Here is a 14714-nt window from a genome sequence, read left to right on the forward strand (position 1 = left end):
AGAATCATTTTCCCTCCCTGCCTCGCGTTTTTTTCCTTATTTCTTTCTTCCTCTGTTTTACGAAACCATTGTTAGTGGTTTCAAAACCACACAAACACAAACCTCCACTTTTCTTCGACATTTGACTTTCGTTTCGAGAAGTGATAGAAGGGAAAATTGTTCATCTCCCCGTTGTGATGCTAGTGAGCCAACTTCGGAAGCGACGACACGAGCGGAAATTTTACCAAGATTAATCGCGGTGCTGTAATCGCTTGTTAAAGCTACCGTTAAGGTAAGGGCTCCTTCCAAATTTTTAGTTTGCATATAGGATGCTATATGTGTATTTGTGGAGTTGGAATATGGTGAAATTGATGTGTGATTTTGTGGAAAAGGAATTTAATTCATTGATGTGTGTTTTGAGGAAATTAAAGTTGATGTGTTTGAGGTGTGGTTTGTGAAAATTAATTTGGCGTGATTTATATTTGAAAATGTGGAAATTTATGGGTGATTGATGATTGAACTTGGTGTGGATTTTGGGGAATTTGAATTGATCGAATTTAATGTAAATAATGGATTAAATTTGATGTGTGGCGGTGGAGAATATATGTTTGAGTATGCTCTGTGTTGAATTTGAAAATCATTAGTGTTAAATGAGTATTAAAAATGGAGAATCTTTTAATATCTGCATTTACTTAATGATTGTTGTGGAAAGAGTCAGAGTATGCTCATGCATTTCATAGTACATGGTAACCGCGATGGGGCCATGGTGATAGTGGTGACCGTGATGGGCCACAAGATGATGCCATGTGATCTGTTGGTTCATCTTATCCTTGCAGGGATTTTCGCGTTGTGTAGGTCCATGATAGACTGCACATTTTTAGTAAATCGTGTTGACCCGTGATAGGTAGCACCTCGGTAAATAGTAATGGCATGTGATAGGCGGTACATTTACGATTTACGCTTTTTAGTAAATAGTGCTGACCCGTGATAGGTGGCAACTCGGTAAATAGTACTGGTCTGTGATAGGCATTTACGATTTACGCGTTTTAGTAAATCGTGCTAACCCGTGATATGTGGCACATCGGTAAATAGTACTGATTTGTGATAGGCGGTACATTTACGATTTACGTTTTTTAGTAAATTGTGCTGATCCGTGATAGGTGGCACCTCGTTAATTAGTACAGGGCTTGTGATAGGCAGTACAATTATGATTTACGCCCTTTCGAGGAGGGTTATAGTTCGCATTCCAGAATCATGCATTTTGGCATATACGCATTGCATTAAGGTGCTTGGCACGCGAGTCATGTTTGATATACTGTGATGATTGTATATACATACTCAATTGTTGTTTGTGATTGTGCCGTAAGTGGTAAGTGTGATTGTTTGGATTTGTGTGTAAGTGTCGATTGAATGCGGAACCTTTTCGAAACTGAAATCTGCATTATTTAGCAGTTGTATTCGAATACGAGGAGCTTGTATTCTATTACATTTAAGTGGATTTTGCTACTGACTTAGCACTTGTATTCGGTTACGCCATGTGGTAGTCGAATACAGTTGTGCAAGATTTTTCATTGTTTTCGCACTTGTATTCAGCTACAAGGATGCTGTAGTCGAATACAGTTGTGCTGTTTTTGCTACTGACTTACAAAATAGCACTGCATTTGAATACAAGGATGCTGTATTCGGATACATTTGTGCTGATTTTACTACTGACTTGTGAATTAGCACTGTATTCGAATACAAGGATGCTGTATTCGAATATGACAGTGCAGTTTTGTCAAAAACTTCATTTTCAACTTGTTTATGCATGTTTGACATATGAAAACCCTTTTCAAGGAGTATGCTAAGATGAAAGGGTATTTTGTTCATTTAAAATTTAAATGTTAAGTGATATTTGTTAATTTCGGTTGGTAACCTTTACAATTATTGTCGAAATCTGGGCTTTGTCCTTAGATGAGAATCATGATCATCTTACCAGTTAGTACCCTGGAGATTGGAAGGTAGTTAGACATACCTGACCGAAGATGTGTCAGGAGGATTGTGCGGGGAGCGTGGAGATTGCACGGGTTGTATAGTTTATTGTAGCATTATCAGATTAGATGGTTGTGTAGGGGCTAGATGTCTATCTTTTGTGGATGTATTTATTTCAATTTGGAAGACTATACCTATACCTCATATTGTCAGCTTGACTTTTATTTTGATGGGTCCTTGTACCACTTTTGATGTGACATGGGGAATTTAAAATTTTTGGGGCAATTCTTTTGTACGGGTGTCTGCCGAGAATATCCCAGGGGTATAAGCTATGTCTGATAGGTCTCATACCCCGGTGTATTTTTGCTGTTTAAATACTTTGGATTTTTGTTTCAAAAACTATTTCTGTTGTTTGTAAATATTGTTGACTTTTGTTGTTGTATTACGACTTAAATATTTATCCAAAAGTATTTCTTTCTTAATTTCTAATATTTGAAATTCGATTTTTGTTTAAAAAAAACGGCCAGTTACATTCATGCTATTTGTGAACCAAATAAAAATAAAGAAAGAGTAGGGAGTCGAGAAAGCCATAACTGAGTGAAGGATGTGACATCTTAAACTCCAATTTCAAATATAAATCGAGAACAATAAGCTTTAAGTAAAATACAAAGTAGTTTTAAATAGAGTATCAAAATTTCTTTTTAAATAATGGCTTATGACGTTTACAATTACACAAAACACTTACATAAAAATCCTCACTTAAATATTTCTTGGAATCAAAGCAACCAAAATTTAATATTCACGTACATTAAATCATCCGAAAACAACCTTAGAGATGACTGACTTTCATCTTAAAAAAATTAATTAAAGAATGTATTTTGATTACCAATAATTTTACCAAATAGTATTTCTACTCAAGACTTGGTAAAATACAATAAATCACTCCCACCCGATATAGCAAAACACAATTAATTTTTATTTTAAAACTACTTTCTATTGTATGAATGGCTTGTATTTATGTTTTCTTGTTATTTAATTGAAGTTATGATTTTACTTAAATACACTACTTGCTATTATTTTTGTTTTATGAATGATAGAGTTTGACTGTTCAATATCATTATATCTTTAAATTTGAAAGAATATTGTGAAATGATTGATATATACATATATGTAAATTTTGATGAATATTGTTGAATGGTTGATATATATCAATAGATGTAAATGCTAATGAATATAGTGAAAATCATACTGAGAGTTGTAAATTTTTTATTATTGAACAAGTATGAGCAAGATGATGGGGTTTTTTGAAGTAAAGATTATTTTGTCATCGTATAGATAAGGTTTGACAAGCTCAGTTATTTCTGAAGAGTGCAACTTAATGAGCCTGATCGTGGAGGACTGCGATCGAACCGTAGGTTAAGATTGATAGACCTTAGAGGTATCTCTCGTTGGAAATTCCTAAGTGGATAAGTGTGTTATTCCCTAAGGTCAAGAACTACCATGCAACACAAGAGTACTCGACAACGGCATATACATGTCTTGGGTTGAGTTGAAAGAATCAACTAGGGCATTGTCATTCATGAATTGTCCGTCCACTCGCGTGGTGGTATAGAATCAAGCCTCCTATCTAGTACTTCATAGTAGAATGATACCAAATGATGAAACAATATAGATTATAGGACATGCATAGCATTGCATCTTTGTGAGATTGATTTTGATTAACATTTGATATTATGTTCTCGAAGATTTTGAATGCTATGTTAAAATGTGATTTTGTATCAATTTGATTACTTGCATGTTCTTCTTACTTATGTTATACTATTACATGATTCTGAAACTCACCGCAATTTGCAGGCAATGACTAGTACTCTCGGACACCATTTTATTTTCATGATTTTTAGTATATATATTGACGTCGTTGTTGAATGTTTATTATTTTGAGAATTCCCTCTATGGTAGTGACATCGGGTTGAGATTATTTTTACTTTATTCTACTAAAATTTTGTTTGTTTATTTTGAAAGAATTTTGTTATGTAATTTAATGATTTTGTGGTGTGAATTTGATTGATTTTTTTAAAGATTAATATGATGTGTTGAGTGACTACATTGTGCTCTTCACCTTGTAATTTTTATGAAATTTAATTTTTTTTTTATGAGGAATTTTACTACTAGATTATTAAATTCAAGAACATTTTTTTAGGGTTTAGGGTGTCACAAAGCTAAAGATGGTGATTTTGATGGAATATCCTAGACTAATGAGAGGAGGAACTAGATGTTAGCGGTATTCTGCGTGAGATTAGTTTGTCATCATATAGATAAGGCATGAGAAGCCTAGTAATGTTGGTGAAGTACAAATGAATGAGCATGATTGTGGTGGTCTACTATTGAACCACATGGCAAGATTGTTAGACCTTGGGGTATTCTAGTAGGAAATTCCTAGGTGACTTATAGGTAGCCCTCCAAATTCCAAGAACTACCGTGCAACACATATTTATCTCAATTGTCACGTTTATGTTTCTCAGGTTGAGTTGAGGGGATCTATGAGGACAAGGCCTATTTGAGTAGTTCATGCACTTGCATGGTGGCATAATATTAAGAATCATAACCATGCATTGCATTGTCTATTGGTTATTCTATTGTGATTAATGTGCATCTAATATAATAATAATTTCTCCTAGATGATTTGATGTTATAATAAAATGTCGATTTCACTTGAGTTGCTTTGGCATTATACCATGATGTTATTTTCTTGATTATTTTTATAAACCATGATGTGTTAAGGTACGATGCTATTATGATAAATTGTGTGTTCTTCATACTTTTATTATACTATCAACATGGTTAAGATGCTAATATGTTAAGAAACGCTTTTGTTCGGCAACATTTGTGACAGTTTCTAACTGCCTCGATATATACATTTTGCGACAGTTAGAACCGTCATTACACACATTCAAATTTATTTGTTCCTAAAAATTGCGACATTATTCAATTGTCACTATATCCATTTTGAGACAGTTTGATCTGTCGCAAACCTAATAATTTAAAATAAAAAATTATAATCTCATTTTTTCCCTATTTTTTATTAATTAAATAAAAAATATTCATAAATATCACCCACATAATTAAAATACACAATTATATAACTATTGTGACTAAATTCAATTTATATAATCTTTTCAAAAGTAATAACACCAATTCATACATTGAACTTATTTAAAACAATAAAAAAAAAAGTAATTTTAATATTCAAAATTCAAAACATTAGCTGAATAGCTAAACATACAAAACAACTCCTTCGAGCATAAAAGTTTATAAGAATATCTAATCAGTCCGTAATGATGTTGCTCGACGATCATCAAGTTGGTAGCTAGAGTCAAATGAATGTCTACCATCTATTGGCGATTCTGTGTCTGTTGCTTGGAGAAAAAAAGTATATATTAACCTCAATTAATCTTGATTAATATTTTCAAAAATCAATTTACTAAACTTCTCATATAGCTAGAAGAAATCATTACACAATTGATATTTTTATCCAAGGAGAAATAATTCCCACTTGATTTTTTAAATAGGTTCGCAAAGAAAACAATCTTACCTGTTTTTTGTTGGAATTTTGCATTTACAATAAGAAAGAAATTTGCTCCTTCAACATATCAAATTCAAAATCCCTTTTCTTAAGCCTATCGATTTCAGAGTGAGAAGTAGATCTAGTGATTTGAGATAGTGTTATTCAAGTTCCCATACATTGAACATATCTAGGATGTATTTTTCCAAACACATTCACAAATGCTTCATTTGGAAAATGAGTCTTTCCAATTTCAACTTGAAATTGTTCCTACACAGGAAAGTGAAGCAAACTAAATTCCAATACTCAACCATTTCAACAGAAAAAAACTATGTAGTACATTTAAGTATGTGTTGCAAAAGAACAATCTATTTGACATCCCCTAAGATAATAAATAGATGAACTATATTGATACAAGCACCAAAACTAACTACATCCAACCATAATGCATCAAACCAAGCCTCTGTAACATTGGAGCAAGCACATCAATACAACTAGTGAATTCAATGGAAAAATTGGAACTAAAGTAACTACATTTATTCCTATATAAGTAATGTTATAGTTTTATAACTTTGCAACTCACTATTACGAACCAAATAAGTAATTTATAGCTTTGCAAGTCACTATTACCAAAACTAACAGTTGCATGTTTTATTTATAAAGTGGTCAACAAGAAATACTTACAATCACATAACACTTCTATTCTTTATACTTACATATTTTTTCTTGGCCTCGTCATTGACAAATGATCCATCATAATTTTTTTTTGAAAAATTTAATACATTTCACCGCAACTGTATTTTCGACCATCTCTTAGATTCTACAAGTAAACACATATAATAAGTACTTGTTCAAGTAAGTATGCAATCAATACTAGATTGAGTGAATCCTACCAACGTCGCTTGCATTGTTGGTGGTGTTGTCACTTGAGAATGCAGTGGTTTTGTTGCTTGCTCTGTAGTTGATGGTGTTGTCACCAGAAAAGGATATGGTTCTATTGTTTGCACTGTTGGCATTGTTGTCGCATGAGAAGGAGGTGGTTTTGTATGTTGCACTACAGTTGGTGGTGTTGTCACCAGAGAAGGTTGCAGTTCTATTGCTTGCATTGTTGGTGGTGTTGTCACCTTGGTAGGGGGTAGAGCTGTCGTTAGGACTATTGGTTGTAACCATGTCTTTGCAAGTGCTTCCTTTTGGCTACTTCAAGATCTCCAAGTAGTATAAATCTTGAGCAATTCTTCTTGAAACGCTACCATAGTTTATTATCCAACAAAATAAATAAAATCAAGAAAGAATAAGAATAAGAAACATGTTATAGTTAATATTTTTACTCTTAACAGAGTAAAACTTTGATGATTGAGGCAAACAAAATGTTATAAGTCTCCAAGTTTTCATTCATGATATCAAATAGTATAGTTTAATCAATTATCTACTTTAAAAGTGGCTATTGAAATCGGGTTTTCTTCTTTATTGTTTCTGTTGTTTCAAATATGAGAGAGATGATGTGATGGAGAAAATGAAAAATAAAAGTATAAAGTGCGATTGAGAGATTACTACTAATTAGTGAGGGTTTTGAAATGGTTAAAAAAGTTTTGTTAAGGGATTGAGATAGATGAGTCAAATTGAGAGCCTCCGTCCTTTTTTTTATTTTCTTCCATTGTTTGGCATCGAATATTCTCATATGATGATTCCATTTTGTTCACAAGATTGAGACTCTAAACACCTTTACACTGCAAACATTAATGACAACCAAGTTAGACCGATGCAAATAGTTAAACATGTAGGATTTTCAAAAATGTGAACCATATTTATGCCTAACACAAAAATAAACATAATAACAAAAACGAGCACAGTAAACACAACGAAATAGTAAAAATAGTCGTAAATAAATAACATAGATCCAAGAGTACGATATCATAAACAACGAACTAGACTTATTAACAATCATAAATTCATATCATGATTATTGTCATCAAAATCATCATTAAAAGTTTCAGGATCATCATCTGTAGCCATTCTTGCCAATTGTATATCTATGGTCTCATTAGAAGAATTTTGTTTAAAATTTTGAGATGGGTACGGTTCAATGGGTGCCATAATTTCATCATCTCAACCAAAGCCATATAAGTCTATTGGGTTCAAATGAATAGGTATGCTCCATCCTTGTTCCTTTTCATCATCCACATAATAAACCATTTGAGTTTCTTACGCTTCAATGTATGGCTCATCATCTTCATGTTCTCCTATATGTATTAGTCTTGAAAAATTTATAGAGATAAAACTCAACTTATGTGTCTTAATGCCTCTTGGATTTGTGGTATTCGCCAAATTGATTTAAACATGGGCACTTTGAAGCCATCATATGAAAGCTCAATGATATCTATCAATATTCCATAATAACGCACCCCTCCAAATCTCATTTGGGCATCACTATTTCTTAAGTAACTTTATCAGAAGGACCTTGAGCTTTTAATAACTTGTCTCGTGCCAATGTTCGAAATATGAATCCATTGACACTATATGTAGTGAACCTTCTAAAATTATCAGAAGGATCTTGAGCAAGACTAATGACAACATTTTTATCAAATCCATTAATGTTGTTGAGATTGTTGCAAATCTAAACACCATAAAATATACAATTAGTCACATTCTTATTAAAAACCAAAGCAACTCAATCACCAATTGTATCATGAACACTACCAAGATTGCGGAACCAATGAGGAAACTCTCTATGAACCTTCTTGTCTACCTCAGAAGCACTTATTGCACCACTCCTCATTTGGCTTTGAGTACTATTTCAATATTGCTTATTTGCTTTGAGTAAATAATACAAATAGAATAAAATTACTTACCTTAGATAGTAGTCAACTATGATGCAGTTTGTTAAAACGTGTCTATAAGTCTGTGACTTTTCAGTTGGTGTTAGGGTGTAGTATAAATATCCACCGATAGATTTTCCAACTCTAGGAAATAATTTGGCTACACGCAAGTCAATATGTATCTCATTAATAGGCTTATCATCTACACAACCAAGTTGATTTCATGTAATCTCAATGTTTTCTAGATACCTTGAACAATATGTAAGAATATCTTGTACAAGGTGTCCTTTTGCAATAGACCCTTCTGGTTGAGCTTTAATACGTACATACAATTTAAGTTGTCCTAAGTACCTATTATTTGACTACAATAGTATTAGTTAGAACAAAATTGTCAATTACTAAATTATTGAAGGAATAAAATCATGCATATTTTACCTTTCAACAAGATACATCCAAAGATAATGAACAAGACCTCCAAGTTTAACTTCTTCAACAAGGTGAACAACAAAGTGAACCATGAAGAATGAAGGAAGAAATATCATTTCTGTGTTGCATAAAGGGAGGAGAATCTGGTTTTGCAATTTTTCAAAATCACCAACATTCAATACTTCACCACATAATTTTCTAAAGAATAACCAAAACTCAATCAATATAGTTGAAACATCATCAGGAAATGTTGTTTGAATGGCTAGCGGTAGAGTTTGTTCCATCAATATGTGATAATCATGACTCTTTAACATTCCATTCAACTTTAGATTTTCCAAGTCAATGCATCTAGATATGTTGCTCGAATAACCATCAAGCACAATGATATTCTTTAAAGTTGTTAAGATGATCTTTACTTTTTGTGCTATCATTTAGCAAAGTAAATATGATAATATCACACACATTTTTCTCAATATGCATCATGTCAAGATTATGGCACATAAGATTACCCTTTCCAATATGGAATTTCAAAGAATATGTGTTCCTTTTTCCATTGTTGATTGACACCTTGTGTAGGTCGTCCACCACATATTCTTTTTTCCGACCTTTCTTTATCTGGCTTTCTACCAAATGTTACATCAATGTTTGGAACTTGTTCAAGAATTTGAGCCCAAATAACATTTTAGGTGGACCACACATATCTTATGGACCATTAAAGCGGACGTTGTTCAATCCAAGTCTATGTCTTCGATCAAGAAAACGAAGATGACCAGTAAAATACCATTTTTTGCTATGAGGAAGACGACGAGGAGTAGATTCAATGTTACATGATGGACAAAAAAGTATAGTGTAAGTGTTCCACCCAAAAAGTGTACCCAGCCCCGGAAAATCACTAATTGTCCAAATCAAAGTTAGATGTAATGTAAGCATTTCTATTTTAAAAGAATTATATGTATCGACACTTGTTACTCAGAACTCCTTTTAAGTTTGTGACTAGAGGTTGTAAGTAGATTATAATTTGTACTCATCATACCAAAAAAGATTAAAACCATCACTAGCCAATGCAAGACGCACATTTCGCGGGTTTGATGCAAACCAAGTGTGTGTTGAGTCAAAATAAAGTTGGTATATTTTCCAAGATTTAGAATCTATTTGCTTCATCGAATGAAGTTGGTATATTTGCAAATTCAAATGCATCTTTTAATAACTCTAAAACCATTGTCATGGCTTTATGAATCCTTCCACATAAACATTTGATGTGATACAACTTTACCAAAAGAGATAGTCTTGAATATTTAACACACCCTTCATACAAAGGTAAAGTTAAACACATTTGGTCTCTTCATACCTTTGTTAGCTTGCATTTGGCACTATATCTTGATTCCGATCAACCTTGGTATTGTATTCAATGGGTATTTTGTTTGCATGATCTTCAACTCCAAAAGCATCATTGATCATGTGCTAAATATGATCATCAATGACAACTATGTCTTGAATTGTATTTGAAACACTACTAGGTGAGATAGTACTAGTTTCTCCTATGGACTCCCCATAATGTACCCAAAGGATGTATCCCTTTGAAAATGGTTTGTACTTTAAGAGATCGTCTATTACCCTTCCACCCGCGGTATTTTGAAACCACAACATTTACAATGGCACATTATTTTGTCATTTTCTAATTCATCTCGACATGCCAAATTAATAAATCCCTTTATCTCTTGATCATATTCAGCCGATGTGTGTGACTTCATAGAAAATTAACATATGTTATTTTGAACCAAAGACACATAAAGAAGATATTTCAACTTAGTACAAAAATGAGATTAACCTTAAACATAACATATTCATTAAGCATAAAGGAACAAAACATGCAAAAAGGTCATAAAACAAATTCACAAAACATTCACAAAGATACTCTAGAGCAAACATATTTTATTATTTAATAATTGATAATAACAACAACAACAAAAATTTGACATGAATGTATAGACATAAAAAACAAGCTACCCACAGTTTGTATGAATGTATAGATGTACAAAACATCCAAGCACATATATTTGTCTTTAGGGGGTAGAATTTGCACATTTAACTAAAATTCAAATCCCTGAATTCTGGGATTCCTGAATCACTAACACAACAATTAGCAACAAGTATACAAACCACATGGATGTCAATTTAAATCATTTGGGTTCAGATTCAAACCACCTATATAAAAAAGATTTCATTTCTCTCAAGCATCTAAATTATTTCAACCCTTACAATGCCCAAAATAATTTCTTTCAAGAAATAAAGGATTTAAATGAAACACTAAAATATATATTTTTCAATATAATGCTTAGCACTATCACATATATGTTTGCTAAATATTTTACAATGATTCATCCTTTTTCTTCTTCCTATTTCGGTGGTGTTGTAGTAACTTGTATTAGAAACGTGAAGTTATTGGAGAGGCTTTTTAACTGTTTGCTTTGTAGTTAGTATGAACTACAAGAAAAACTGCTGTCATTATCTACGGCATATTTTGACTTTACTTACAGTATAGCCGTAGGTAATGAATAATTACTCACGGGTTAGCTACGGACACGGGTCTGTAGGTAAATTGCTCGTAGGAATTATATTACCTACGGAAAATTCATAGGTTACATTTACTTGTAAGATTTTCGTGGGTAATTTATCTAAGGGAATGTTATGGGTAAGTTACCCACAAACATATCATGGGTAACATCAAACTATAGAAAATTAATGTTACCTACGAATGTTTCGTCGGTAACATTTCCTATGGCATATCCGTGGGTAATATCAAACTAGAAAAAATAAAATAAAAGTTCTAATACACGCTTTCATCACTTACATCAACTAAACAACAATATCACAATTTATATGCTGTATGACTAACATGGTTAAATCCAAAAATCTCAATAAATCCAAAAGTCTCAATAAAATATGAAAATAAGTAAACTGTGATATTACTCTAAAAACAAGCAAGTTTTCTGTGTTTGGCACTTGTTTCATTACTAATCAATTCAAGTGTATTCTTCAAAACCAAAACATACACAATTTACACGAAAGCTTATGTCATAGCCTAAACTACCTCTTTGAAACTAATATTCCCACTGTTAATAATCCAATCATAATTATAAGCTTTTCCTGAAAGTGTAAGGTGATATGACAAGAACGTGTATACCAACAAATTTTTAACCACTCACTATTAATGAATTCCTTCTGGTAACCAAAAACATACGGATGTGTTTCTTGGAATATTAAGATTTTCATGTATGGCAAATATATTTTTCCAGTAAAGCTTACCTTGTACTTCACAAAAATAAAGAGGCTGCAAAATCGAGCACCAATAACAATTAAATAAAAACCAAACATCACAGCTAAATTATCAATGATAAAGACACCTTGTCTATGATCATAATATATAGAACACCTTACTTATGATAAGGACACATTGTCCCTAGGGCCTATTTTTATGTATATGGTCAGACTATATAGAACAACTGCAAGCAGCAAAATAAATTCACAAAATGTACCCAAAATTTACCACTAAGTTGGGTACCTCAAATTCAAATGCCCTAATGTTCTTCTACTTTTCCTAAACTCCAATTCGTATGTTGTAAACTGTCATATTACTTTTATTGCCAACCAAATGAACATGAGCATAAACAATAACTTTAAATAAGGGTTTCTCAGAATATATGGAACTAAACTTCTTTGACAAAAAAAATGGCATAAATGAAAGAAAATAAACAATTAAATCAGAAAAGTTGAATAAATAAATAAAAGTACCAGAGGCCCCAATTCGATTGAGGTAGACCAAAGTTGCAATGACCATTCCTGTTGTCGTTCGTCCACGCCCCATTTGACAATTAAAAATTATCTCGGTATTTACATTAGCTTGAGAAATTTTATGTACCTAAAATCAAAGTTTAAGAGTAGCTAAGATACAAGAAATCATTGGTTTCGGGAAACTTATTAAATAAATGAGTTTTTTAAGTTAATAAATATGAAACATTGTCTTTCAGCAGTCCAATGATTAGACTAAAATTTAAAGTTAACTACATTACCCAACTCCTTAATTGTAACAAAAACTATATGTTCAGATTGTGGTGCCTATGATGGTAGCATAAAATAAAAGAGAAGAAAAAAACAAGATGAATCATTATTTACTTGCAAACAAATTTACCCTTTCTAACTACTTCACTTCCTTTACTTTTTTCTAACTGTTCTTATATCCTAACAGACAGAATTTGATTTCAACCCCAGCCCCCAAATTGAAGAGGGAAAATAGGGGTACTGTAAGCAATCTAAACAATGGAATCTAGTGTCATTTCATTAATTTCATCTCCATCCATCAATCCAGACTTAGCACGAGTTCACACTTCACCCCTGTAGTATATTATCCCTTAAACTAAAATAAAAATATGAGTCCAATAATTACTCAGTATGAATATAAATGATATACAGCAATTCAACATCACCTAGAATTAGCTAAGGTAGAGTTAGAGATCATAGCTTCCATCCTAAATGTATCAAGAATGCAATCATTTGGACTACATTACCAAAAATTCCTTTTATTATGAAATAGTTCTTGTAAATGTAAATGACAAAAAATATAGTCAGCACATGAAGTACATAGCAGTAGGATTCGACAAAAAAAGTTGAAATATTCATCAAGCAGCAACAAATACATGTTATATAAATGAAATTAAGGCTTTTACATTTGATTATTATCAATCTATGCAGAAGAGAAGATATAAAGTGCACATTAGTTTTATCAAAAGAAAATTATTATATTAAGAATTTTTCAGGACTTGGAAGTAGGGTACCTCGCGGCAAGAAAGATCATCCTTCCAAGCGGCTTCACGCTCAGCAACCTCGCGCTCACGTTCTTGGATGTAACTTTGCATCTCTCTGTCTTTCATGATTCTATCTTGAATATCAGCATTCAATGCTTCTTTCAACTCCTCAACGAATTTATCCACCACTGCCTTTATCCGCAGAGACATCTTCACCTAAAATACCAACCTAACTAACCGTAAACCACACTCAACAAAACAATCCAGTTACTCCCTTTCAAAAACATAATACCTTTTCTTTCTATGTAATAATTAAAAAAACACAAAACCCTAACACAATAACTTTAAAATCTCTCTCCTTGCCATGTGAACCAAAAACAAGTGAATATTTGGATGGAAGATTATTTAGAGATAGAAGATAGGGTAAAATTCTCGTTTAAAAGATTATTAAGAGAATTGTTATTTATATGATGCAAAATCAATGGCATATACCGTATACTCAAGGTTGGAGAATGGTCTCTCCACATCATGCAAAACAAAAGGGCGGCCATTAATTTACACAAATCGAAACACACTGAATATTCATTAATCCCTGAAGGAACACACTCAAATCGAAAAAATCAGAGTGAGATATTCATTATAAATTACTGCTAGTTTTAGAAAATACCTGAGAAAATAGGTAAGAATGGCGCAACACAACAATGATGGCGAGGTCGGGAATAGCTTTGATGGTGTAAACCGGAGCTGTGGTTGAAGATTGAAGGATGGATTTTGGGAGTGATGGTTTCGCGCGAATCAGATATTGATGTCGATGCAAAAAGAAACACACTGAATATACCTAGATCGAAGAAGACCCAAATCAATGAAAGACGGTTAAGTTCGGATAGAGTGCAGCGTCGCAGATCATAGAAAAAAGTTGCAGATTTGAGAGTGAAAGACAAAGAATATCGATCAAGAGTGATAACGTGATTCTGAAAGCAATAGATATTGGGTTGTTGGGAGAGAGCTATGGAGAATGAGATCTTGCTTTTGGAGGAGAATGAAATTTGTTTTTGGAGAGCTTGTATGTTTTGAGAGGAAACCCTAGTTACTGGTTTTGAGAAAACCAGAGTGTTTTTGAGAGAAGAAGGTGAAAATGTTTCTATTGGAAAAAATAAA

General features: G+C 32.6%; 1 protein-coding gene across 12 annotated transcripts; it reads right to left on the reverse strand.

Moving 5' to 3' along the window:
• Window positions 1–5085: 5085 nt before the first annotated feature.
• Window positions 5086–14714, reverse strand: LOC101500112 (uncharacterized). Of its 12 annotated transcripts, XR_012162179.1 has the most exons (7): window positions 14224–14711; window positions 13587–13772; window positions 12547–12673; window positions 6406–7239; window positions 6229–6332; window positions 5543–5782; window positions 5086–5360 (listed from the first exon to the last, which is right to left on the reverse strand). XR_012162179.1 is itself a non-coding variant. In XM_073365712.1 (4 exons), exons 2-4 carry the CDS (start codon window positions 13764–13766, stop codon window positions 5272–5274), a joined length of 396 nt encoding a protein of 131 aa, XP_073221813.1. In that variant the 5' UTR covers window positions 13767–13772; window positions 14224–14711; the 3' UTR covers window positions 5086–5271. The 12 variants fall into 12 exon arrangements, 5 of the variants coding, with proteins under 5 accessions (XP_073221813.1, XP_012570935.1, XP_073221815.1 ...); XR_012162180.1 differs by lacking the exon at window positions 6229–6332; XR_012162175.1 differs by having other exon boundaries at window positions 6229–7239.

The sequence above is a fragment of the Cicer arietinum genome, chromosome 3, assembly GCF_000331145.2.
Source record: "Cicer arietinum cultivar CDC Frontier isolate Library 1 chromosome 3, Cicar.CDCFrontier_v2.0, whole genome shotgun sequence".
NCBI lineage: Eukaryota > Viridiplantae > Streptophyta > Magnoliopsida > Fabales > Fabaceae > Cicer > Cicer arietinum.